Raw genomic sequence first — 25,969 nt, 5'->3', positions numbered from 1 at the left:
TACGAGGGAAAGAAGCAACTACTGCTTCTGTGCAGCTTCAGGTAAAGGAAAACTCAATAATATACATTGTCTTATACAAAAGTTTGATATTAATCATAGATTCTTTGACATATATTTTGGTTTTTAAAAAGCACTACATTGCTGTAGGGACCAGCCCCACAGGGGTGGTGGGTCTCTCCCCGTGTGCGGAGATGAGAGAGTGTAGAAATAAAGACACAAGACAAAGAGATAAAAGAAAAGACAGCTGGGCCCGGGGGACCACTACCACCAATGCGCGGAGACCAGTAGTGGCCCCGAATGTCTGGCTGCGCTGTTATTTATTGGATACAAAGCAAAAGGGGCAGGGTAAGGAGTGTGAGTCATCTCCAATGATAGGCAAGGTCACGTGGATCACTGGACTGGACACCTTCCCTGCCTGGCAGCCAAGGCAGAGAGAGAGAGGGAGAGAGAGAGCTTACACCATTGTTTCTGCATATCAGAGACTTTTAGTACCTTCACTAATTTTGCTACTGTTATCTAAAAGGCAGAGCCAGGTGTACAGGATGGAACATGAAGGCGGACTAGGAGCGTGACCACTGAAGCACAGCATCACAAGGAGACGGTTAGGCCTCCGGATAACTGATGTCATGCCCTCCATAAGAGGTGGAGGAGTAGAGTCTTCTCTAAACTCCCCCAGGAAAGGGAGACTCCCTTTCCCAGTCCGCTAAGTAGCGGGTGTTTTTCCTTGACACTGAGGCTACCACTAGACCACGGTCCGCTTGGCAATAGGCTTCTTCCCAGATGCTGGTGTTACCACTAGACAAAGGAGCTCTCTGGTGGCCCTGTCTGGGCATAACAGAAGGCTCGCACCCTTGTCTTCTGGTCACTTCTCACTATGTCCCCTCAGCTCCTATCTCTGTATGGCCTGGTTTTTCCTAGGTTATGATTGTAAAGTGAGGATTATTATAATATTGGAATAAAGAATGACTGCTACAAACTAATGATTAATGATATTCATATATAATCATGTCTATGATCTAGAGCTAGTTTAACTCTTGTTGTTTTATATATTTTATTATACTAGAACAGCTCATGCCCTCGGTCTCTTGCCTCGGCACCTGGATGGCTTGTTGCCCACACATTGCAGTATTATTTATCTTGATTACTGAGTTTTTTGATACTTCACTTGCTTTCATCCTATTCTTAGCCTTATTTGGGAGAAAAATCATCTGGGACACCTGGGTGGTGCTTATAGATCCAGAATCCAGGGGGTGTCATCTTCCCCACCTGCTGGGTCATTTCACTGAGAGGTGAGATTACAACTCGGGTGATTAGAGCAGCCTGTCCTGGGGAAGGCCTCGACCATGACCCAGAGGAAGGAACTGCAGGGCTGCAGCCAGCCCGTTCTGAGCTTGTGAAATAACAGCCTCTGGCCCTCTGAGCAGGGTTGTCACACCAAAGAAGGGGTCATTCCTAATCCTCTCTGGGTCGTATGTTGGGGGATGATCCTGCTTTCCTGCTCTCTGGCCCTGTCCACATCTGCTTTGTAAGGGATCGAACTCCAAGAAGAAAGGAAGGGCTGATGAATCACTCCCAGAAGCCCTAGGCTCCCTCTGTCCTTCTACAAAATTCTACCCAGGACACCAGACATGACCTCTCTTTTCCTGCCCATGTATCTCCCTTGGTGTTCCCCAGAAGACTGGCTCTCTATAATTCTGTGAGCCTACACAAGGGGCCCAAATGACAGATCCCCAACAGCTATGAGCCCCCTAATAAGCAGGCAGACATTGGACAGGTCTCCTAAGAGGTACTTATCCCAGGGCCATCCAGTGGCTTCAAGATGCGGATAGGGCAGGGCTCCCTCAGGGGAGCACCGGTGATGGTGGGCATTCCCAGATGGAGAACAGCAGCTCAGGATGGAACAGAGGTTCTTACCATGTTGATCTAAATCATCTTCCAGCCTTCTGTGGTTCAGCTAATTACGACGGAAGAAATGCAAGAATTCCCAGGAAATTTGTTTAACAGACATATAATGATAGAAAACTTACCAAATTTTGCATGTGCTAAAGATAGTGTATATAGAAAGTAAAATGATGATGAAAAGAGCACTTACGCTGGGTGCAGTGGCTTACGCCTGTAATCCCAGCACTTTGGGAGGCTGAGGCAGGCAGATCACGAGGTCAGGAGATCGAGACCATCCTGGCTAACATGGTGAAACCTCATCTCTACTAAAAATACAAAAACTTAGCAGGGCGTGGTGGCAGGTGCCTGTAGTCCCAGCTACTCGGGAGGCTGAGGCAGGAGAATGGCGTGAACCCCGGGGGGCGGAGCCTGCAGTGAGCTGAGATCGCGCCACTGCACTCCAGCCTGGGCGACAGCGAGACTCTGTCTCAAACAAAAAAAAGAAAAAAGAAAAAAGAAAAGAACACTTACTGAATATTGACTCCAATTATCTCAGTCCCACCAAGGAAGAGGCCCTATTGTTATCCCCATTATGCCAGAGGAAAAAAGGTACAGAGAGGGTCAGTGACTTGCTCAAGGTCACACAGCTATTAAGTAACTGAACTGACAGTCTACCCCAGGAAGCATGGGTCCAGGAAGGAAGAGAAAATCTAGAAATAGTGGGTAAGTATGCCTTAGAATGTATCATGTGTTACTAACGGCATTTCACATTAGAGAGCATGGAGGGAAAGGGGAGACAGCCTATATTTACAATAGGCATTGGTAACTCAAATGTTGGCACTGCCCTTTTTTAAAAGTAATGCTTAAAAAGGGTTCGTTGGCCAGGCGCGGTGGCTCACACCTGTAATCCCAGCACTTTGGGAGACCCAGGCAGGTGGATCACGAGGTCAGGAGATCGAGACCATCCTGGCTAACACGGTGAAACCCCACCTCTACTAAAAATACAAAAAATTAGCCAGGTGTGGTGGCGGGCCCCTGTAGTCCCAGCTACTCGGGAGGCTGAGGCAGGAGAATGGCGTGAACCCAGGAGGTGGAGCTTGCAGTGAGCCGAGATCACGACACTGCACTCTAGCCTAGGCGACAGAGTGCAACTCCGTCTCCAAAAAATAAATAAATAAATAAATTTTTTTAAAAAGGGGGTTTGTCCTCGGCTGGGCACACTGGCTCACGCCTGTAATCCCAGCACTTTGGGAGGCTGAGGCAGGCAGATCACGTGAGGTCGGGAGTTCGAGACCAGCCTAACCAACATGGTAAAACCCCATCTCTACTAAAAATACAGAATTAGCCGGGCATGGTGGTGCACGCCTGTAATCCCAGATACTCGGGAGGCTGAGGCAGGAGAATCGCTTGAACCCAGGAGGCGGAGGTTGTGGTGAGCCAAGGTCGTGCCATTGCACTCCAGCCTGGGCAACAAGAGCAAAACTCCATCTCAAAAAAAAAGTCGGGGGGAGGTTTGTCCTCATTTAGAACACTTGCAATTTAAACACTGAAGTGCTGAAGTTAAGAATGAGGACTTTTTTGGCTAGTCAAGTGAAGCAGTGGGAATAGAGAAAGAAATCTGTACATGCTTATGACCAGTTAGTTGTAAATGCCACTGCACTTGAACTAACCAAGGATGTGGACTTTTGGGCTCATTTTGGCAGCGCATGTACTGCAAGTGGAATGACACAGAGATGAGCATGGTCCCTGTGCAAGGATGACACAGAAATTCATGAAGCTCCATACTGTTTTAAAAAAGAAGATAAGAGGTCGGGTGCAATGGCTCACGCCTGTAATCCCACCACTTTGAGAAGCCGAGGTGGGCGGATCACTTGAGGTCAGGAGTTCTAGACCAGCCTGGCCAACAAGGTGAAACCCCAACTCTACTAAAAATACAAAAATTAGCCAGGCGTGGTGGTGCGCGCCTGTAATCCCAGCTACTGGAGAGGCTGAGGCAGGAGAACCACTTAAACCTTGAAGGCAGAGGTTGCAGTGAGCCGAGATCGTGCCACTGCACTCCAGCCTGGGTGACAGAGCCAGACTCCATCTCAAAAAAATAATAAAATAAATAAAAAAGAACGTAGACTTTCGAGTCTGACAATTAAGAGAGGCCAGCCTGGGCAACATAGCAAGGTCACGTGCCTAAAAAAATAAAAATACATTAAAAATGTGTTGAATTCATTTAAATCTAACAGTATAAATATTTCAACATTTTAGGCCCCATTGCTTTACATTCATTGGTCCTTAATGGGTAACGAGCAATCTTTAGTCCACATGGCAGGATGTAAAGAGAGGACTATCACTCGACTCTGTTCTGTACCTCAGACAGCTGCAGTCTGTTCTCCACCCCTCGCAGGGAGTCCAGTCCCAATAGACTCAGTCAGTCAGTACTGCTTCTCCACAACCGTGTTGTCCTGTTGTTTCTAATCCTTAAAAAGAAATTTAAAAATAGAAAACCACAAAATCATTTTATAAAAATTAGAAAATGTGGATAAGCGGCCGGGCGCAGTGGCTCACGCTTGTAATCCCAGCACTTTGGGAGGCCAAGGCGAGCAGATCACAAGGTCAGGAGATCAAGACCATCCTGGCTAACAGGGTGAAACCCCATCTCTATTAAAATACAAAAAAAATTAGCCGGGCGTGGTGGCAGGCGCCTGTAGTCCCAGCTACTCGGGAGGCTGAGGCAGCAGAATGGCGTGAACCCCGGAGGCGGAGCTTGCAGTGAGCCGAGATGACGCCACTGCACTCCAGCCTGGGCGACAGAGCGAGACTTTGTCTCAAAAAAAAAAAGAAAATGTGGATAAGCAAAAAGAAGAAAATTAAAATGCCTAAAAAAGATACTGAAACAAAGTGGTAATTGAATCACTCCAGACCCAACAGGGTCTCGGATGTGGCATGCATCATTTTATCTCTGCTTTCCACGTGGGCTCCTACCTCTGTCTTAGAACCCAGCCTTCTGCTGTACAATGTATCGCGATCATCAGCTGGGCCCAGGCGACCTCAGCATCACTACTAATAACCTGCCAGAAACCCATTCCCTGTCTGAACCGTGGTTTATTGCTCAAATCTTCCACCAGAGGCTTGGGCTGTTTTCGCATCTTCACTGGAACAAACACTGAAATGTTTATCCTGCGTCTTATGCATTTATTGACTTTTTTCCTTCCAATTAGACCTTGACTACCTTTGAAAACAAACTTAAGGCCGGGCACGGTGGCGCGCACCTGTGGTTTGGGAGGCTGAGGAGGGAGGATCGCTTGACCCCAAGAGGTTGAGGCTGGAGTGAGCTCTGATTGCGCCGCCGCACTCCAGCCTGGGCCACAAAGCCAGACCCTGCCTCTAAACAAACAACTCAAGGCCTCCGGGTACCTTCCGAACTCACCGTATAAAACACCAAAAAAAAAAAAAAACCACAAACCCACAAAAAAAAAACTATAAACTCCACAAGGGCAGAGGCTGGACTGCACCCGTGCAGGACTTGGGGTGTTCAGTCATTTCCCCGCCACCTTTTGACCAGGTCTGCGAGGACCCCATTCCTGCCCCAGGATCGCCCCGTCGTGCCTGGAACGCCGAGGGTCACGGAGGTCAGCCGTGGTCAGGCTGCTCTAGGCTTCCCCTGAGGGAGCCGCCCGCAGGGCCCACCTGGGTGGAGCCCCACGCCGAGGCTGAGGTCGGAACTCCGCTCGGACCCAGGCACGTCCCCTGGGGGTCTGCGTTCCAGAGGCGCCCTCCTCCCCCGCGCTAGGAAAGCGCTGCACCCCACTGAGCCGCGACCCCAGCTTGACTCAGCTGCGCCTGCGCCGGCGCCAGAGCCAGAGCCAGAGCCAGAGCCAGGGCGGGCGGCGCGGGGTCAGCCGTGGGTCACGACTCCCTCGGCTCCGCTGCAGGGCGGGGGTCGCGGCGCCCTCCCCCACCAACCCCGCACCCCATGCCCGGCGCCCCGCAGAGCCTGCTCCTTCCGGCGCTGGGGGACGCAAAGCTCCAGGCCTTTCTGACCCCGCACTGCGCACCCCAGAAACCCCAGGTCCTCCGGGACTCCTCAGACCCGCAGATGCCACGGACACCGGATCCCCCACGGACCCCTCAGCTCCCCGGGACTCCGCGGTCGCAGCGGGGGGCTGAGGGGCGCCGGCCCTCGGGACGGCTTGTGGGCGGGGCCTCGCGGGGATTGGCCGCGGCCTGGATGCTTTGTAGCACCCGCACCTTCTGCGCTGCCCCGCGCCTCCTCGCCAGCCCCGGGTGCGCGCCAAGCACGTGCGCCAGCGCTAAAGCGGGTCCCGGAGGGTGAGACGCCCGCGGGCGGGGGGGGGGGTCCCGGAGGGTGACGGACGCGTGGGAGCGGGGGGGTCCTGGAATGTAAGGGGCGCGCGGGCAGGGGGGTCCTGGAGGGTGAGGGGCGCAGGGGGGTGGTCCCGGAGGGTGAGGGGCGCGAGGGCAGGAGTCCCAGAGAGTGAGGGGGGCCCCGGAGGGTGAGGGGTGCGGGGGACGGGGTGGGGCTGAGGGTGGAGCCTCCCGGGCTGGAGCCCTAGGCAGGAATTTCGGCCTCCAGCAGGGAGCCGCGCGCCAGAAAGGTAGGGGTGCTGGGGGCCATGGGCGGGGGTCCCGCCACTGTCAGGAAGCCAAGCAGAGCCACCTCCCGCGACCCTTCCCCTCCATTCAGCTGGAGCCGGGTGTCCCTCAGGGCACCGGGCGGACGGGCCAAGGTACCCCACAGGAACCTTTTTCCTTCCTGAAATAGCAGGAACCCCGCCCCTCCCAGAGCCAGTGGGGGTCGGCGTTGCAGGAAACCCAGGCCTGGGAGCCTCCTCTGCCCTCCTCCAAGGCCCCTGCAGCCTCTGTTCCCCCAAGGGACCCCAGGTCCAGGGCCTCCTGCCCACTGTGAGAGCTGGAAACTCAGAGCCCCGAGTCAGGACCCGGGTGAGATGGCGCTATAGCCCGGGAAGGGGTGGAGTAGACGAGGTCGCGCCCCCTTGGCGGGCGCACGGCAGATGATGCAGGCAGAAAGAAACCCTCGCCAGGGAGGCTCAGCCTAGCCTAGTTCTTCGCGGCTGTGAGGATTTACAAACCTTTTGGAAGCAGTTTGGCAACACCTACTACCCTACCCCCACGTCTGTGAATAAAAGTGTATTCTGCAGAAGTAAGATCGATTGGGAAAGGTTTTATGTTGGGAAAAGCCGTCATTGGCAGCTGCCTAAATGCCCTTAGGTGAGGCTCCATTAGAACAAGTAAAGGTCCCTCCCGTGTGGATGCAGCACCAAGCGTGTGATTGCGAAGTGTGTCTTTGACACTGTTTGGATTAAGTATTGGCATGAGCAGTTTCTGCTGTTAAAACAAGTGCATGTATGTGGGTTCAGATGGAAGGCCTTGGCATCCACTGGTGACCGCTGCACACAAGGTCCCTGCCCTACTGAGCCCAGAGAAGGAGTGAGATGAAACATAATCACAACGTGTATGACAGCGTGGAGGAAAGGAAGGGCAAGCAGAGCTGAGAGGAACAGGGTGGGCTGTGGACCAGGGTGCCAGGTGGAAGTTTCAGAGCAGTGGAGGAGCTGTTGCAGACAGTACCCAACCCAGTGCTTGGTGCACAGCCGTGTTCATTAAGGACTAAAGTATTTGGGGGATTAGAAGGAAATTCTAGAGGGTGTCTGCTATGGTGCTGCCCTCTCTTGGGATGTGTGAGGTCTTATTCCTACTCTACAAGTGTCCATGGCACAACAGCCGTGGCATCACCTGCTTTGCACAGTGGGTTGGGCGATTGACTGACAGAAAGGACGTGGCCAGTGTTGGCCATTCTTGTGACTGTTTATGTTGGCAGAGTGGCCACGACCCAGCACAGGATGCAGAGCTTCCTGACTCTGCTGAAGGAGCATGAGGACACCTGCGCACCCCCGGCAGAGCTGGTGACCCTTGCAGGCAGACTGTGCCGGGACTTCCAGGATGACCTCGCCCAAGTGCAGCCTTTGGTCACAGCCATTCTGGACAGCCAGCTCCGCCTGCACCTCCTGGACAACGCAGACGTGGCCCTGGCGTGCGCCCGTGTCCTGGACCAGCAGGAACAGCAGCAGGCGGCTTGCCGGCTCCTGGAGGTAGGCCTGGGCTGCAGGGGTGGGGTACAGAGAGAGGTAGCAACTTCTTCAGGCAGCCTCCACCCATCCCTGGCACTGCAGCAGTACCCAGGAGTTAGTAGGAACCCACCGGCCGGAGGGCCACCCCCAGGCCTTGGAAAAACCTGGGAGGCAGGTTTTATATAAGCTTAGTCCACTCTCACATTACTAAGCTCTAACTAGTTTGGTAATCTGAGTTAAAACTCATTCGTCAAATCCCTATTGAGTGGTGATCTGTGACAGGCATGATGCCAATAAAATGAGTGAATAAAATGTAGTCCTGGCTTTGGAGAGCAAGCATCTTAGCAAGGCATTCAGACAGACCCCTTCTCATTCCCTGGCTGCAAGTCTGCAGTGGAGAACTCTGAAAACCAGAAGTATCTGTCACTCACCTGCTGATACCTTCAACCTCAACGCATTAGGCATTGAACCTGACCTGCGCTGATCTGAAGCTATTTATAGTGTTTATTGTTCCAACTAAGGTGACCACTGTATGTTTTGCTGCCTAAATAAGAGTATGCTCGATGACAGGATGCTGCCCCAGGTGGTGCTGAGTGGTGTATGTCGTGTGCTGGATGCCTGCGTTACTTGCTGAAATCTGAAAAATTGTGAATCGCAGAAAACACGTGGCCCAAAGGGTTTCCAAAAAGGAATTTGAATGCGTATTTTTCCTTTCTTTGACCCTGTAATACAGGCCATGCATAATTCATTGTGAGTTTACCTTCAAGATACTCGGTTCCTTCCAACCCCCCACCAAGCTAGTGTGGTGTCCTCCTGCCCCCTCCACCTGTTCACACAGCAGCCAGAGGGAGTTTTTACAATGGTGTCACGGTGTGCCCCTGAGCAGCAGCTCCCAGAACCGGGGCCTGAGCCTGCTGCTGTCCTCTCACCGCTGGCTCCTCCCAGCCACCTCTGCAGTGGCCACACCAGTCTCCTTGCTGTTCCAACTCCTGAGATATTTCCCTGTCCCAAGGCCTTTGCAGGTGTCTTCCTCTGTTAGAGGCTGGCGCCTGGCTCTCCATGTGGCCGGTGCCTTCCTACCCTTCTGGTTTCTACTTTAAATGTCAGTCCATGGAGGTGGTGCCTCCTTCACTCTCCAGTATTGCCTCCCCGTGGTTACCCCTTTTCTGTCCCTTCCTCTGTTTGTAACTAGAAGGTTGTTTGTCAATGTGCCTTCCATCTGCCTCCCTTACTGCACTGAAGGCCCACGAGGCAGGGCCACCACAGCCTTTCTCACTGGAAGATTGGCTGACACACAGCACAATACCTAGAACCTAGCAGGGCTCGAGGTCTTTCAAATCTGTCAGAATAAATGAAGTAAACAAACGAGACAGTGCAGAGTTAGGGTTGTAACGACTGCCATGAAGGCAACCGCTGGCATCAGTGATGAAAACCTCCTGGAGAGGAATTGGCTCAGTCAGGGTGATGCACGGGTATGTCTGAGGAGGTGACTTGTGGCTGAGACCTGGGAAGCGTGAAGGGACCCCCACGTCAAGAATGGGCTGCAACCCCAGCCTGTGCAGGGTGTTCCTGCCCAGTCCTGCCCCCAAGTCAGGGCAGGGGGAGGTTCCCATGCAGGTTCCCTGAAGGCCGCGTGCTGAGAGGAGACTGGGGCACAGAGCCGTCGGCTCTGAGGGGTCACCGCCGAGCAAGACTGGGCCTCTCTGATACCTCAGAGAGAAAGGTGAATGATTCTCAGCACCTCCCTTGGCAGGATGGTCCAGGCAACATTGTAGTTAAAGGCCAGTGTGGGGCCACAGGGATCACTCCTGTGGCAGATGATTGGAATTAAGGAAATGGTGGGAGCTACACAGGAATCACAGGAGACCAGCACCAGGCATCCTCCGTCATCAGCAAAGTCCAGTTAAGTGGATGGGTGTACTGGCCACAGACAGGGACCCCTTCATCCCCCTGACCTTAGACTGTGCCGAGTACCTGAGGGGCCAGCACTACTGCTGGGAGACAGGTCTTTCACGTAAGACTTGAATCAGAAGTCAGGCCCTCACATCGCACCATGTGGTTATAACCACTGCTCCACCTCTCCTTTGCTGTTGGCCAAGAGAGAGTCATTGGACTTCCCCTTGCCACATGTGCCTTACCTTTGAGGGACAGCTGGGAGCTGTGCTCATCTTGTGTTTTGGGGAGGGTTGAAGGTTTAAAGGCAGGGGCCCATTCAAGACCGATGTGAGTGCATCTGCCCAAGGTCTGTGAGGCGACCTGTCAGGCCTAGGGTCACACTGCTGAGCCTGCTGGGAATGGAGCAGGGGCCGTCTGACTCACGCCTGCATTGCGTGGCCACATTGGCACTTTGTAAAATCAGTGGATTTGAACCCAGAACCCTGCTCTTCCCATCACTGCCTTTCCCAAGGCTGAGTTGGTTTGGGATGGCAGACACAGGCCCCAACAGTGCTCCAGGGTGGGCAGGTGGCCAGGGCTCAGTACACTCTTCTTGGCAGGGGTGCCAGGTGCCGGGAGGCAGCCCGGAGCTAGTGCAGCTCTGGAACGACATCCACTACCGTCTGGTCATGAGGAGGCTGGGCGTGGCTGCGCTCACCCCGGTGCAGAAGTTCCGCTGCAGGAAGAGGTAACGTATGAGCATTGACTTGTGCATATTTCATGGGGATCCCAAGGGATTACATGTACCATGCAAACCCCAGAGGGGCTGAAACAAAGTAGAGGTGAGGAGATATGGACAAGAGATATGGAGCAGTAATAGTCACAGTGTAGTCAGCACAAGATGACTTCAGTGTGTGTCACACGTGTGCTGGATGGTGGTCACCGAGCTACACTCTCCACCAGCCACTTCAGTCAGCCGATGGCTGGAAACAGATGGCTGACCACAGGGTGACTGAGGCTAAGGCCAGGAGGTGGGCATCCTCATCATCTCTGCCCGGCATCTACCCAGGGACTGGCCAGAAAGGGGGCTATCGGGCCAGGGACAGTGGAGATGGAGGGCAGGTGGGAGCAGCTCAGCATAAGTCCCCAGGTCATCTAATCCCCACATCTGGGCTCTGGGTGGCCACTGAGGGGCTGCAAGGCCTTTCAAAGAGGTAAGGGTGAGAATGTTGCCAGTGTTAGCATGAGTTACACATTAGGTGCTCAGAACAGTGCCAGGCACATGATAGGCATTACATAAGTGGTAGAGTCCTTATCATCGCCACCATTATCAGCACTAAATAAATGTTACTAGTAATTACTATTATCACCATCGTCACCACTTATGGATGAGGAAACGGAGGCACAGAAAGGGTAACCTGAGGTTCCACACGAGAGAGAGGTGCAAAGTCAGGACTCTAGCCCAGACACTGAGAAATTGGAGCCTTTAAAAAAAAATTGAGACAGGGTCTTGCTCTGTCACCCAGACTAGCATGCAGTGGCACAGTCACAACTCTGCAGCCTCAACTTCCTGGGCTCAAGCGATCCTCCCACCTCAGCCCCCCAAGTAGCTGTGACCACCATGCCTGGCTAATTTTTAATTTTTTGTAGAGACAGGGTCTTGCTATATTTCCCAGGCTGGTATGAAACTCCTGGGAGCCTTATTCTTCATCTCAGGTGCTCTCCACTGGTCAGGAAAGGGCTGTAGATCTTGCTGTGAACTCCTGACAGCCTAAGTCACGAAAGATTCCTGAGCCACAGGGCCTGGTCGGTAAGAATACTGGTCGCTGGAGGAAGAAGACATGGATACCTTTTGGGCTCAGAGAATTTTCTTGTGTGGTATCCATCAAATAGAGTGACAGAGTAAGACAAGTCGTCAGAAGCCCAGCAGTAAATGAGCTGTGGGGTCTTCAGGGGATGTGATTGTAGCCCCCCATGGGCATGCTGACACCTGCCAGAGTGCAGTGGTGTCATCTTGTCAACATGTTTGTTAAGCACCCCCTGCCTGCTGGGTTCTGGGAGGTGCTGGGGATAAAGGCCAGGCTCTGCCTCCATGGAACTGACATTGGGATGTGGACAGTAGCCAACAGACAAGGAAATAAAGTCGATCACATAGTTTAGAGAGTGAGAAGTGCTATGCAGAGAATATGTTCAGAAGAGGGCTGTGCGAGGTTGGCTGCTTTAGATGGGGTGGTCAGTGCAGGCTGGTCCTAGTCTTGGAGGAGAGTCTTGAGTGTGGTGACGTGCCAGCCATGTGAGCAGAAGCTTCCGGGAAGGGGCAGCACATTCAAAGACTTGGGATCAGAGAAGCCTGGTGTTCAGGGGCAGATGGGAAGTATTTCGGGGTGTATGTGTTCACAGCCCTTGAAAAATGTAGAAACAATTGTTAGCCTGTGGCCATAGAAGCAGGTGGTGGAATGGATTCACTCACCCTGCCTTAGAGGCTGATGAGCAGCAGGAGGACATGGTAGCTGCTGGATTGGGGTATGACCATGCTGATGGTCCCCGGGGGGTGTCAGGAAGGGATGGCATCTGAGTCACAGCAGATGCAGATACAGGGATCAGGAGTAGATGCTGGAGTTTCTAGGAGGTTCCAGGTATGGCCCAGGGCTGGGATAGTGGCTAGGGAAAGTGGACAAGGTTGTGTCAGGGTAGATTTTGGAGGTGGAGCTGGGGGGTTTGCTGATGGGCTGGACACATGGCAGGAGGTAAAGAGAGGACTAAAGTAGACTCCAGGGCTCTTGGCCTGTGTGGGAACCATCAGGAGCATGAGGGGTCCTTCACTGAGGTGCACAGGAGCTGGGGAGAAGTTTGGAGACGGGGGATGGAGTTCTTTTGGTATTCATGATGTGTGAGATGCATTTTAGATGTCCAAGTAGGCATTGGGATGACACGCCTTCTACAGACAAGTAATATTGGTGCATATATCATCTTTTTCTTATGAAATACTCAAATCTGCTCAGCACTAGAGAGGAGCATAACCAGCTGGAACCCCCCGGTGTCCGGCTCCAGCATTGCTCAGACACGCGTCCCTTTGTCATCTCTGTGACTGACACTGAAATCCTGGGAGGGCACAGAGAAAGGAGGGGTCCTCTGTGTTCAGGGGACAGACCTCTGGGACTTTGCAGCCCAGAGGAGGATGAGGAAGATTCAGCTGAGACGTGGCCAGTGAGAGGAAGAGGAAATCCAGCAGTGCAGAGTTCAGAAGCCAGTGAGGCTGAGGAGGAACCAGTTAAGAGGAGAGCTGAGAAATGAACTTTGGATTTTGTGAGCTGGGCAAGTGCTTTTAGTGGCAAGGTGCAAGGATCCAGGTGTGTCACAGAGACAAGGAGACAGTGGCAGTGATCCAAGATCATTCTTTGAGAAGTTTAGCTGGAACAGGAGCAGACTCATGGGGTAACCACTGGAGGTGGGAAATTTACAGAGCTTAGCAGCTCATGAGAATGACTTACTAGAAGAAATACTGCTGATGGCAAGCAGGGAATTAGTTCAGGGGAGCATTCTTAGTGAGGTGGGGGATGAGCAGGTGCCACAGCTGGAGCCTCCCCTCACCAGGGGCCCCACAGGCATTTGGGGAGTGCAGAAGGGCTGGCAGGTTTGGTGGGGGCACAGGTGGTGCTTCTCTTCTGAGAACATCTTGGTGAAATGAAAGCCAGATCACCCAAGGACAGTAGGTCTTGGGAGGAGGTGTTGGGGGTGAGAGAAGAAGGGAGAAAGCTGGTGTGGCCATGCAGGGTGGCAGGGGTGTGAGTGCTGCAAGCCTCAGAGGGCTCATGCAAGAATGGGGCTGATGCCTGGAAACCAGCGATGAACAGAAAGCACTGAATGGAAAAGCACACACAGGGTGGCAGCCAGGTCCTGAGGACAACAGTGTGTATGTGTGTCCAGGAGGGCCATCCACGGGAGCTTCATGGGCTGAGGACACCTGTGTGTGAGTACATCCAGGAAGGCTGTGCACGCGGCCTCCATGGGTGAGGATGCCTACGTGTGAGGATGTCCAGGAGGGCCATCCATCGGGGCTCCATGGGCTGAGATGCACCCAGGAGCGCCGCAAGGGCCCACAGAGGGCTCCTCACGGTGGCCTGTAGATGTTCTGGAACAGTATATGTCAGGGTTTGTGCATGTCTGTGGGAGAGACTCTAGTTTTCACTGACTGGAGGCAGAGAGAGGCATCCCCCAGGAGGAGGCACAGGGAAGGAAGGGTCACCTTCTGCAGAGGGCCGGGCCTGGAGAAGGGAACAGATTTGGAAGGGTCCTGTCTGTTACCACCTCCTCACTGTCCTCACCCAGGAACCCCCCGCCCCCCTCCCTCTGCCCGGAGGGGCTGAAGAGCCGGAACTTCCCCAGAGAGGTTCGTGAGAAACTGCATAATTTTGCTGTGGGGGTGAACACCAACCCCAGCAAGGCTGAGAGGGTAAGAATAGAAGATACCCAGGACCCAGGGGATCCCTGCCTGGTGCCTCCCCCTCCCCCAAGGGGTACCCCCACCCCAGGGTCCTCAGTGGCCTCATCCCCCAGGGTGCTGGTGGTTTCAGCCCCTCCTCTGGACACGGACCTTGTTGATTGGCAGACTGTCCTGTCTGCCACATGAAGCGTTTCATTTTCTCACGTGGAGTCATAACATCCGTGTATGTGGCCCCACGGCTGCTCACTCGGCACCCACTGTGTGCCAGGCACCGGCACGATGGGTCGAGGCATCTGCCGGCCAACACGCTCTCCACTGCACAGTGGGCTTGTGCCAGGCAGGCAGTGTGGTTCTGCAGGCCCTGCCCCTCCAGGGGCTTGGGGTGGGCCTGGGCATGTTGTCTGGGTGGACCTAGCAAGGGCCCCACTCGGGGGGACGTGCACATGTGGCTGTGCAGACAGCCTGACCTGGGCCTCACTGCTCAGGGGATGGGGATCAGCCCAGGGAGGTGAAGCCTGCATGTTCTGCTCCTGCTCAACGCTCTCTGCTGTCCTTGGAGAGGTTAGGCTGGGCTCTCACCCCCTTTCTTGGTGTAAATGAGCTGTCTGAGCCACTTCTACACACCCCCGTCCTCAGGGAATGGAAGCAGGGCTAGAAGTGTTGTTGTTTGGGGGCAGGAGAACTTGGCATTGGAGACGAGCCTGACCCCTGAGCAGGTGTACAACTGGTTTGCCAATTACCGGCGCCGCCAAAGAGCCCTTCCCCAGCACACGGAGCCAGCCCAGCAGGCCACAGCTGAAGACCCTGGCACAAAGGAGAGGGGTCCCGACCTCCTGCAGCCCTCAGGCAACCCCTATGTTGACTCTGGGTTTGTGGACAGGCCTCAGTGGTCAGGTGAGTGGCCTGAGGGCCCCAGTCTCCTTGTGGTTGGGGAGCTGATTTCTGACAAGGGCCAGGCCTAGCTAGTCACACTGGTTACAGGGGTAGCCCTCCCCCAATCAGCAGGTTCCAGGTGTCACTCTGTGGGAGCAAGATCACAGGGTCCGAGGGTCAGAGGCTCAAGATGCCCAGGCCGGGCTGTGGCTGCCCCTATGCATTTTGAGGTCACTGTGTGGCCGAGCCAGGAGCTGGGCTGGAGAGGAGGGCATCGTGTGGCCAGAGGAGGAGATGGTGAGTCAATTTGAGAAGTGAACCAAGCACCAGGATTTGGGGTGTCCTGGCTTGGCAATTATGGATTGTTGGTTCACACCAAAGACAGGACAAGAAGCAAAAATATTGGGATGGCCCCATGGCAACAGCCTTTTCCAGCCAGCAGGGCTGCTCATACCTGCTGGGAAGGAGGCTGGGAACCAGAGCCTCACTAAGCCTCCCCTCCCATCTCATCACTTGCAGAGGAACGTGAGGAAAAGGGGCCTCCAAAGTCCCCACAGACCACCCAAGGACCATGGCAGCCACTGGCCTTAGCCCCGGACTTTCCTGCAGATGAGACAGTCTCAAAGCCACTGGATGTCAGGTACTGTCATCTCCATGGCCATGGAATCATCTCACCTATTCAGTTCCCTTTTCTCCTCAGGTGGAGACTAGGGCATGAAGTAGGCATAAGGGTGACAGGACCCCCACACTGGGATCAGGTCAGACCCCAGGGAGAGGGAAGCCTCCAGCAAGGAGCCCATGTCAGGGACTGGGGTGGGGGACGGCTTCTTCTGACCCCACACGTGCTCCTGCAGGCTGACTCGTCACCTGAGTTCATGTCTGTCTTGGACAACGGGGGGACAGAGTTAGAAGGAAACACATGCAGTCCTGCCACCTAAAGACAAACCCAGCTGTCCCTGTGGTTTGTTTCTAGTACCTTTTCTGTTTTGCTTTTCATTGAGTTAATACCACCCAGTATCTCTTGGGTTCCTGCTGCACACCAGCACTGTTTGAGCACCGTTGTGCATCCCATGCCCCCTCCTGCCCGGCCCTGAGGGAGGCTCTGCCCACCAAGAGACAGTGTTCTCCATGTCCCTCAGGTCTCTGCCGGGTGGCGAGATGTACCAGGAGGGGCCTGGCCATGATCCTGCCACCCTCCCCCTCTTCTGCCCTGGCCCTGGCCTCTGCCCTGTGGCTGCTGGCAATGACATGCTGGACCCCTCTCTGGCTGCCCCTGAATCTTGGCTGATGTCTCTTGCACTGGCGTCCTCCAAGGAAGTTTCCTTCCAGACTGGGCAGCTGGTCCACAGCCATGGGCTGGACTTCATGATGGGCGCTGCAGACACCGCTGTGGCTGTGTCCATTGCCACCCTTGGAGATCCCAGCCCTACAGGTGGGTCCACTTCAGACAGACCATGAGTTTCAGCACCAGACACTGTGACTACTCAGGTCCTGTTTGAGGGGATAGAAGTGTGGGTAGGGCCACATGGCTTGAACCCATGGTATTTGATTAGACCTGGAACCAATGTAGCCAGAACAAAGACTCTTCCCACAAACATCCCAGATTATTTCTCATCTGTTTGTGTGTGTGTGTGTGTGTGTGTGTGTGTGTGTGTGTGTGTGTATGCGTATCACTGAAGAGGAAGAGTTGAAAGGAAAGAGCTGCCACCCTGTGCTCTCTGCTGCAGTCCACTTGATTTATTTGTTAAACCGGGTGCAGCAGAGGAGGCTGAGCTCCTTAGACTCCTCACTTGTCCACCCCCCTTAGCTCATAGCAGAGATCCCATGATTTTAGTTTCTATGGTATTGAAGCTGTAAAATCATTTAAAGAGTATGTATTTAGATGTATATTTTGCCCATCCAGTACACCAGAATCCTGTGACTTCTCACTTTGTAAGGAGGAAATTGGCGCTATGAATTCACCCAAATTTCTTTCTTTCTTTTTTGTATTTTTTTTTTTTTTGAGACAGAGTCTTGCTCTGTCACCCAGGCTGGAGTGCAGTGGCGCGATCTGCGCTCACTGCAAGCTCCGCCTCCCAGGTTCACACCATTCTCCTGCCCCAGCCTCCCGAGTAGGTGGAACTACAGGCACCTGCCACCACGCCCGGCTGATTTTTTGTATTTTCAGTAGAGATGGGGTTTCACCATGTTAGCCAGGCTGGTCTCGAATTCCTGAACTCAAGTGATCCACCTGCCTCAGCCTCCCAAAATGCTGGGATTACAGGCATGAGCCACCGTGCCCAGCCAAATTCACCTATATTTAATATTCTATGGGTATATACATCTTTTCTCTTCAGGTTTTTTTTCCTTCTTGGAGCTTCTCCGTGCCTTTCCTTTTTCTTTTTACATTGTCTGCTTTTATCACATTTTTAACACCTCCCAGCCTTCGAAGCAGCCCATCTGAAAACTCACTGTTGGGGGCCTCCATTTTCCCTTTCCCCTCTCAAGTGGCAGCTCCCTAGGCCTGGAGTGAAGCCATTGTCCCCAGTGCTCCCATGCTGCTTCCCTGGGTTTACTCCAGGGTGTCCTGAATTTCAGGTCTAGTTCTTTCTTTATTTGACTCCCTTGTTTTGTTAGCCAACAGCTTCAGTTAACTTTGCAAGAAAGAGTGCCTGCAAGATAAATTATCCGAGTCCTCATTTGTTCTAAAAATGTCTCTAATCTGTCCTCAAATTTGGTTAACATTTTTGCAAGGACAGAATTCTGAGTTGAAATACTTTTTCCCACCCTCATAATTTTTTGGAGCTCTTAGATTCTTTTTTTCTTATTTTTTTTGGGGGGGTTCTTGAAGTTCTGAAATTTCACACTGAGGGTCTGAGGTGTGGGTCTTTTTACTTCATCTTGCTGTTAAGACTTTAATCTTAAAGAATAAAGTCTCCTGGCTGGGTGCAGTGACTCACGCCTGTAATCCCAGCACTTTGGGAGGCTGAGGCAGGCGGATCATGAGGTCAAGAGATCGAGACCATCCTGGCCAATATGGTGAAACCTTATCTGCACTAAAAAATATTAAAAAATTAGCTGGGCATGGTGGTGGGTGCCTGTTGTCCCAGCTAGTTGGGAGGCTGAGGCAGGAGAATCACTTGAACCCAGGAGGCGGAGCTTGCAGTGAGCTGAGATTGCACCACTGCACTCCAGCGTGGGTGACAGAGAGAGGCTCCGTCTCAAAAAAAAAGAATAAAGTCTCCTGTAAGCTCTGGGCATTTTTTTCTAATATCCTTTGATAGTATGTTTGATAAGTTCCTGCTTCCATGTTTTCGGCTCTCTCTTCAGAGCACAAATGTTATTTGGATGTTGGAACTCCAGGACCAGTCTCCCAAATAACTTACCTTTTTTTTATTGATGTGCGTTTTGGGTATTTCTTAAATTCTGTCTTCTGATTTTTTGCTTTAACAGTTATATATCTTTTTTTTTTTTTTGAGGCAGACTTTTGATCTTGTTGCCCAGGCTGGAGTGCAGTGGCACGATCTTGGCTCACTGAAATGTCTGTCTCCCAGGTTCAAGCGATTCTGCTGCCTCAGCCTCCCAAGTAGCTGGGATTACAGGCATGTGCCACCACGCTGGCAAATTTTATATTTTTAGTTGAGTTTGGATTTCACCATGTTGGTCAGGCTGGTCTCCAACTCCTGATCTCAAGTAATCCACCTGCCTCGGCCTCCCAAAGTGCTGGGATCACAGGCGTGAGCCACTGTGCCCGGCCAACAGTTGTATATCTTAAGAGAATTTCAATCCTTCTTTACTGATCTCTGAACTCTTCTTCCTTCATAGATTATGTTACTTTCTATGGATGCAATATCTTACACTTCTCTAAGGTTCCTAATAATAATTTTTTAAAATGTGCTTCATTGTCTGAAGGGCAGGACTGTTGGGACTGTGGATTCTGGCCCTTCCTTGATGCAGGGCCAGAAAGAGGAAGGGACCTTAGGGCTCGCTCCTCTGGAGAGGACTTGTCAGTTTGATCATACTGACCTTTCATTTTTTGCTGTCCTTTTTATTTAACTGTTGGACACTCACATTTGCCTGTCTGTACTTACTAACGAGGCTGGAGTGGGGACGGTCACTAGGTGTCTTCACATTGGGACCAGAGGAGCTGGTCTTCAGACCTGGGGCCTGCACGAGTGATGGGGGATGTTCTGTGGGAATCAGCGAACTCCTTTGTTCTGTCTATTGAAACCCCTGCTTTCGGGTTCCCTGCTGCCGCCTGGGCACCCGGATGCTCTCCCTCTCGAGCTCCTTGGGAATCTCAGCCCTTGCCCCACACCCCAGCTCCCTGCCAGACACCCCATCACCATGGGCTGCACTTGTGTCCTGACTGCACGACTGTGGATGTTGTGCTCATGGCTTTCCCTTTCTCTTGGAAAGAGAATGTGTAATCTTTTGCTGTAGTATGATGGATGGAACCAGAATGTCCAAACTAGTGCTTGAACATTATTTCCTCTCTCCAGAGTGTAAGGTCTGCATGAAAGAGGAAATAGAAAGCAGGGACATGGTCAGGAAGGTCCCTTCAACCTAAGAAGGCCCTGGGCAGCTGGGCACCAGTGGTCACTCTGCGGTACAGGAAGGAGGACCACATGAGCCTCACCCCCAGGCCTCTTGTTCCGTGTCTTGAGATCAGGGCCATCGTAATGCTTGTTTTACAGCCTAATAGACTCAAGGCAGGAAAAAAAACCTGCCTTTTCAGGCCGCAGCTCTCCTAAATATCCACCCAGAATTGACCAAAACCGCAGTAGCTTGTCTAAGAGCGAAAGACATTCTGAGATACGCTCTGGAAAGTCAGAGGGAGCGGAAACTAGTGACAGCCCTCAGTGACATCTTGGTAACCTTAGCAAGAGGTAAAAGTGGAAACCACCAAGGGCTGGTGGCCGAGCACTCCGTGAACCAGCCACAAGAGGAGACTGAGGGCTCCTGGCACATCCTTCTGCACCAGCAGGATGGAGCAAGCTGCAGACTGTGACTGGCACTGAGGGCACGTGAGGTCTGCGATGACAGCAGCATTTAAAGTCAGCAGAGGCAACCGTGTCTTGGTCTCTGGAAGCCTGGAAAGCTGTTGAGATCAATGGTTGTGACAGTTCCTTCCTCAGAGAGGGAGACTGAGGCCCAGGGACCGTGAGTCTGGTTCACGTGGCGCGGGCTGGCTGGGCCGGAGGCTGCATCCGCCTCCCTGCTTTGAGGTCTTGGTTGTGTCACATGTGAGCTCTGCTCCTTTCTCCTGCCAGTGTGCCGTGGAATCTCATTACATGCAGGGTTTGCTGGCCCCCCCAGCGGCCATCCCCAGAGCGTGCAGTTGGAGGAGGGTCTGGGCACAAGCAGTGGACAGACAGAGCTACGGGTGGGCAGCTTCCTGGTGACACAGCCCCCACTGCAAGCTCCTGAATTCATCCTCACCCAGAGGTAAGCCCTGAAGAACCACAGGCCTGGACAATACTTTCCATGGGCCACAATGTAGGGTAATGCCCAGTTCATAGACTCACCATCCCAGACTGTGCAGAGCCACAGGCCTGGACAATACTCTCCACGGGCCACAAGGTAGGGTAATGCCCAGCTTATAGACTCACCATCCCAGACTGTGCAGATACAGCCCTCTCCTTTGGATTGCTGAAAACTGTAACAGTCCCCCCCAGCCTACACCTATGAAGAAAAGGGTAGTTTTTCTCTCGAAAGAGCACCCCAAAACATCAGAGCAGATGTGGGCATCCCATGTATTGGACATGATCAGGGTTCACCCTTACCCTCAAATCACCCTGGACCCCAGCAGCCTTTCTTTTCCCTGAACAAACACTGTCAGTTTCTGAGCAGAATCAAGATCCTGATTTTATATTCTGAATTGTAGTTTTAAAGGGACTTGGGGTCTTGAACAGCCTCCATGAGCACTTGCTGTTGATAGTGTCAGTGCTGTAGAAACAGAAGATGACCAGGGCCTTCGGGGCCAGCCCAGCAGGTGGGATCCTGCAGAGACAGGAGGGATGGAGGAGTGTGGCAGGATGGCCTGGGGTCCTCTGGTGGGGAGGCAATCACCCCCGCCACTCCTGTTCTAGCAGACACCCCATCCTCTCTACACTAGGGCCACCAGGAGCAGAGCAGATCCCCAGGGTGTGGGGTCTCCCTCATCAGGGAGCTGATACCAGGTTGACTCAAGGCACATGCTAGTGAGGGCAGAATTACAGGGGGACATAGCAGAAAAGGCAGAGTAGCCCCTAAATCATATGGTCTGCTTGCTCAGACAGTCTGATTGTGAGAAAATGTACACCACCCAGATGGACTCACTTTTCCATTCATGGCTGAGAGCTGAGACCAGGCAGAGGCTGCCATGGCCACGGTGTCCCCTTGTGTGTCTCGCCTGACCTCTCCACATGGCCATCTTGACCCCTTCTGTTGGTCCCCCAACTCCCATGCCTCCCTGCTCCAATCTGAAGGCCATGCTTCAACCTGAGAACATCAGATCCTTCGTTAAAAGTGGCTTCATTGAGGTGTAATTGGCTGTACATGTGTAGACAGAGCACCTGAATTTTCTCAGTGTGACTTTCGCATCCACACGAGGCCACCACCATGATGAAGGTCTTCAATGTACCCTCCTGCCTTTTGCCTCTCCCTGGCCACCCAGGACCATGGATCTGCTTCTGTCACTAAGGATTAGCTGCATTTTATAGAATTTCATGTAAATATGGTATACTTTCGGGTCTTTGTTTTGCTCTGGTCTGGCTTCCTTCACTCTGCATGACGACTTTGAGAGTCACCGTGTTGTAGATGCATGAACAGTTCATCTCTCTCTCTGGGGAGCCACGTGCCATGGCGTGGATGTGCCACAGCTTCTTCACCCTTGTCCTATGGATGGGGATTTGGGGGCATCACAGATAAAGCTGCTGTGAACGTCCTGTATGTGTATAGTCTGCACACCTGCCTTCATTTCTCATGGTGCGTGCCCAGGAGTGCCATGGCCATGTCCCATGCTAGGTATGCGTTGACCTTGCTGAGGAACCACCGCCCCTTGTCCTGAGTGACTGTGCCATGCATCCCTGCTCTCCCTCCTGCTCCCCACAGTCTTGTCTCCACACCCCAGGCCTCTTCCTCCTTTGAGGTCTCTGTTTCCTCCACATTTCTGCTCACTGGCTCTTCCATGAGCCTGCTCTGAGCCCTCTGTGCAGTTGCCCCTATGACCCACCGGGTGACCCTGCTCTCTGTGTAACACGTTCCCCTCCTAACACCCTACATACATGACAGCCCTGCAGGAAGAGAGTCTGTTCTGATGAGTGTCAAGTACTGGAATGTCTCCTGATGAGGAAGAAAGCACAGCTGGGTGGATTTTGTCACCCAGTGTCCCCTTGGGATAGGGCCTATTCTTACATTGTCTCTTTTCCAGCCCTCCAGAGCTGGCCCCAGCCCCATCTGCCTTCCCCGGCCCTGTGTCTGCCATGGAGCTGAGCCAGGCCCTGCCCTCCGGCCAGGTGAGGCTTCCCTGTGAGCACTGAAGGGCTCCCTCTTTACTCCTGGATCTGCAGCTCATGGTGCTGAGGAGGGTTCAGCTAGTGCCACTGGAGGGAATACACCAGGCAAAGATAAACAAGGGGCAAGGATGAGTTGTGGCTGACATTACTGGACTGGGAGCTGGGGTGAGGGATGCTGTGGGGCAACGTTCCCTCCTGAGTCCAGACTGGTGGCGGGGGGGTCTTCCCAAGGTCAGGAGGTGCCCAGGTCGGGGGGCAGGTCTTGAGCCTGGAAAGGAAGCCTCTGTGTTCAACACTCTGTTGTCTTCCAGGTGCAGTGTTCCGATAGCCAGGCCTCTGGTGATGCCTTCTGGGGAGCCAGGATGCTCCTTGAGTTTTCAGGGAACAGCCTGGGCTGAGCTACCCTCAGGAGCCAGGCAGCACCCCAGGAGGAGCAGGTGTGGACGGTCTGCCTGGTCAACACAAGGAGTTACAGAGCTTTATCCTGAATACAAAATGAAGGTCCCCAGAGTTCCCCTGGGGGCTCTGCTGAAAAGCAGAGATTCTTTCCCACTGCCGTGTTTGAATAGTTTGCTTGGCAATTCCCTGTAGTAGAGAAAGCATTTGAGAAATGTTCGTGAGATCAGAAGTCAAAGGTGGGTCTGTCCCACTCAGGCAGCACTGGATCAGTCGGGCTCCAGGGCACTCGTGCAGAGAAGGCCATTCTAGAGAGGGGAGTGTTCTGCTGCTGGCTGCCTTGCCGTCTGCCCGTGCACACGGCCAGACTTTTCCACCAAGTTAACTGAGTGAGGTATGAGGAGTGTTCTGAGATTTCTGTGTGTAGGGGCTTCTCCCTTGAGTACTGGGAGGCAAACCTGTCTGCGAATGGCCCAGGCAGGGCAGAGTAGGGTGGGTTTCCCCTCCAGGTTGTAATTCACTGTGTCTATGACACAAATGTTGTAGTCAATTAAAGTTTAATGTTTTGAACTCCCCCCTTGTATTCACTTAACCATGTATCCTGGGCATCTGTCCATGTCAAAGTACAGAGATGAACATCCGCCTTTCCACCCAGGGCCAGTGTTTCATGATGTGGGTATACATTAATCATGCAGCAGTGCCTGACAGATGGACATCTGGATGGTTTCTAGTGTGTCTGTTTTATATGCAGCATTAGGGTGGGCAGCCCTGTCCTCTGCCCTTTGCCCCTCACCTGGCTATTATTAGGATAAATTCCTGGAAGCTGAATTTCTGGGTCGGTTATGGTAGCCCTGGGTGTGGACTGTAGATTTTGGAGTGTCTGTGACTGACCTTGTGCTCACCTGGCCACGTGCCCATCTCAGGGGAGAGCCACACGTGGTCTGGGCTGAGATCAGTAGCCCTTAACCCAGAGAAGTCAGACTCTGGCCCTGCTCTCAGGAGCTCCCAAGCTGCTCTGTGAGAGACAAAGGCACAAATACTAACCTTCCTGTGGGGTCATGGGTGGGACAGGAGGAGGAGCCATGTCTGGGAGACCTGACGGGGTCGGGAGAACAGGAGAATCTCGACGGAGGTTGCAGAAGGGCATTGTGATAGGAAGGGAATGGGGTAGTGTGGCAAAGAGAACAGGAGCCTTGGAGTCTGGCAACCATTGCATTGCTCACCTGTGGCCCCATGCAACCCTGGCAATCCCCAGGCCTGGAGGAGAAGCAGGAGGGCACTGGGACCAGCTTCCCAGCAATCCTGAGCTTGAAGGATGTGCTGCCAGCAGGGTGGTGTAGAGTGGAGGGCACAACTGCTTGCCTCCCTGTCGCAGGAGAACCAGCCCCCATGTTCCCCACAGGCCGGATCCCCCAGACTCAGGGCAGAAGCAGCAGCAATGACTACTGTGCCTTGGGCTGCTATGGGAGGCACCACCCTTTGGCCCTCCCAGGAAACACGCAGAGCCTGGGCCCATCCCATCCGTGGGCTGAGGCCTTTCCTGCAACCAGCAGGGCCCAGAGACCTAGCAAAGAGGCACTGGGTGCTAGCTGGTCACAGCCAGAGGCCCAGGCTGCACAAGGATCTCTGTGGCATGTTGTTCCCTCCTGTCCTCAGCAGGGCTCAGTCCTGGATGTTCTAGAGTCCTGACTCCAACAGCTGTATCATGTCCATTCTGGAGAAAATGGACTAAAGTCTCTGGAGCTGGCCCTTGGCTAGGACTGGACCTCCCAAAAGGGGACCTCTAGCAGTGGTTGCAGGTCCTGCCAGGATGGAGGCTGGAGGCTCCTCACCTTCTCTGTTCAGCACCTGTGAGGAGGAGCTGCTGCCCACAGGCCCTTCCTTCCCGTCTCCTTTCTGGCTTTATCCCTGGCCTCTCTGACAATGGGATGTGGCCCCACAGCCTGTTCTGCCCTCATCCCATTAAAGGACCAGCCTGAGTCCAGTGGACACAGGTAAGGCACCATGAGCAAGTGGTGTGACCCCTTTCTGTGTCTTCCTGAGGCACCTGTCTAGAGAATGAAGGGACATAATGGCTGTTCAGTGGATTGATGGCTGGGAGGAGGGGTCAAGAGAGGTATGAGGGGTGGGGTTTGGCCAGCCCTGGGCTTTCTGGACTCCAGGGACAGCGAGGTGGGGGCTCAGGGCAGCTCCAGTGACAGCAGGGTGGAGGCTGAAACAGCTCCAGGAGACTGAGAACTGAGACCAGGACTTCCAGACAGAGTAGAGATGATCACCCAGTAGCAGTGGTGGCCCATGAAGAGCCCTACTTCCCTGACTCACCGTCTCGGGTGGGCTTGGGAGGCAGCTGTGGTCTGGAGAGAGTGGTGGATGGAACATGCCTGTGTTCCTTTCCTAGGGCTGCTGTAACAACGCACCACAAACTGAGAGGCTTAGAGCAACGGAGATGTGTTGTCTCCGAGTTGGGAAATCCAGGAGACTGAGTCATGCTCTCTCTGAAGAGTGGGAAGGATCACCCCCAGGCCTCTCCCCATTCTGCTTGTTTCTTGGCTTGTGACTTCGAAGCTTCAGTCTTCAGTAGCCTTCCTCCCTGTATGCATGTCTGTCCAAATTCCCCCTTTTTATAAGGACAATCACAGTGGCTTAAGGCTGGCTCTATCTCATCTCACATTTATCATCTGCAAAGACCCTATTTCCATATAAGGCCATATTCACAGCTACTGGGGGTCAGTACTTGAACATATGAATTTGGGGGATATAATTCAACCCCAGCAGTGTCTCTGTCTCTGCTGGTGATCTCCATATCCCTGCTGGTGCCAGGTAACCATGGCCCCTCCCAGGGTGCCCCATCCTTGTACCTGGTGCTCCAGGCAGTTCACAGGAGGGCCTAACTGCTGGGTTTGGGGCTGGCATTGGGATCC

At 53.3% G+C, this 25,969-nt stretch overlaps 1 protein-coding gene and 1 non-coding gene across 3 annotated transcripts; both read left to right on the top strand.

The window, feature by feature from the left end:
* The first annotated feature begins 3,568 nt into the window (after positions 1 to 3,568).
* LOC115837103 lies at positions 3,569 to 3,672 on the top strand. The gene has a single exon (XR_004032143.1). It is a non-coding gene; the product is annotated as a U6 spliceosomal RNA (small nuclear RNA).
* Positions 3,673 to 5,779: 2,107 nt separating this feature from the next.
* Positions 5,780 to 23,623, top strand: ANHX (anomalous homeobox). 2 transcript variants are annotated; one of them, XM_030819417.1, is made up of 10 exons: positions 5,780 to 6,201; positions 7,733 to 8,003; positions 10,478 to 10,605; positions 14,187 to 14,310; positions 14,979 to 15,195; positions 15,694 to 15,814; positions 16,314 to 16,606; positions 20,454 to 20,601; positions 22,568 to 22,652; positions 22,964 to 23,623. In XM_030819417.1, exons 1-10 carry the CDS (start codon positions 5,846 to 5,848, stop codon positions 23,048 to 23,050), a joined length of 1,830 nt encoding a protein of 609 aa, XP_030675277.1. In that variant the 5' UTR covers positions 5,780 to 5,845; the 3' UTR covers positions 23,051 to 23,623. The 2 variants fall into 2 exon arrangements, with proteins under 2 accessions (XP_030675277.1, XP_030675278.1); XM_030819418.1 differs by lacking the exon at positions 16,314 to 16,606 and having other exon boundaries at positions 20,473 to 20,601.
* The last annotated feature ends 2,346 nt before the right edge of the window (positions 23,624 to 25,969 follow it).

The sequence above is a fragment of the Nomascus leucogenys genome, chromosome 10 (genome assembly GCF_006542625.1).
Source record: "Nomascus leucogenys isolate Asia chromosome 10, Asia_NLE_v1, whole genome shotgun sequence".
Lineage (NCBI taxonomy): Eukaryota > Metazoa > Chordata > Mammalia > Primates > Hylobatidae > Nomascus > Nomascus leucogenys.
Note: the sequence above shows the minus strand (reverse complement) of the source record. Positions and strands in the feature narration are given on the sequence as shown.

Coding starts and splice junctions, on each gene's coding strand:
- ANHX (XM_030819417.1), top strand. CDS start 5,846: ATGCCCGGCGCCCCGCAGAGCCTGCTCCTTCCGGCGCTGGGGGACGCA. Junction 14,311..14,978: donor ACCCCAGCAAGGCTGAGAGG/GTAAGAATAGAA, acceptor GTTTGGGGGCAG/GAGAACTTGGCATTGGAGAC. Junction 20,602..22,567: donor GAATTCATCCTCACCCAGAG/GTAAGCCCTGAA, acceptor TCTCTTTTCCAG/CCCTCCAGAGCTGGCCCCAG.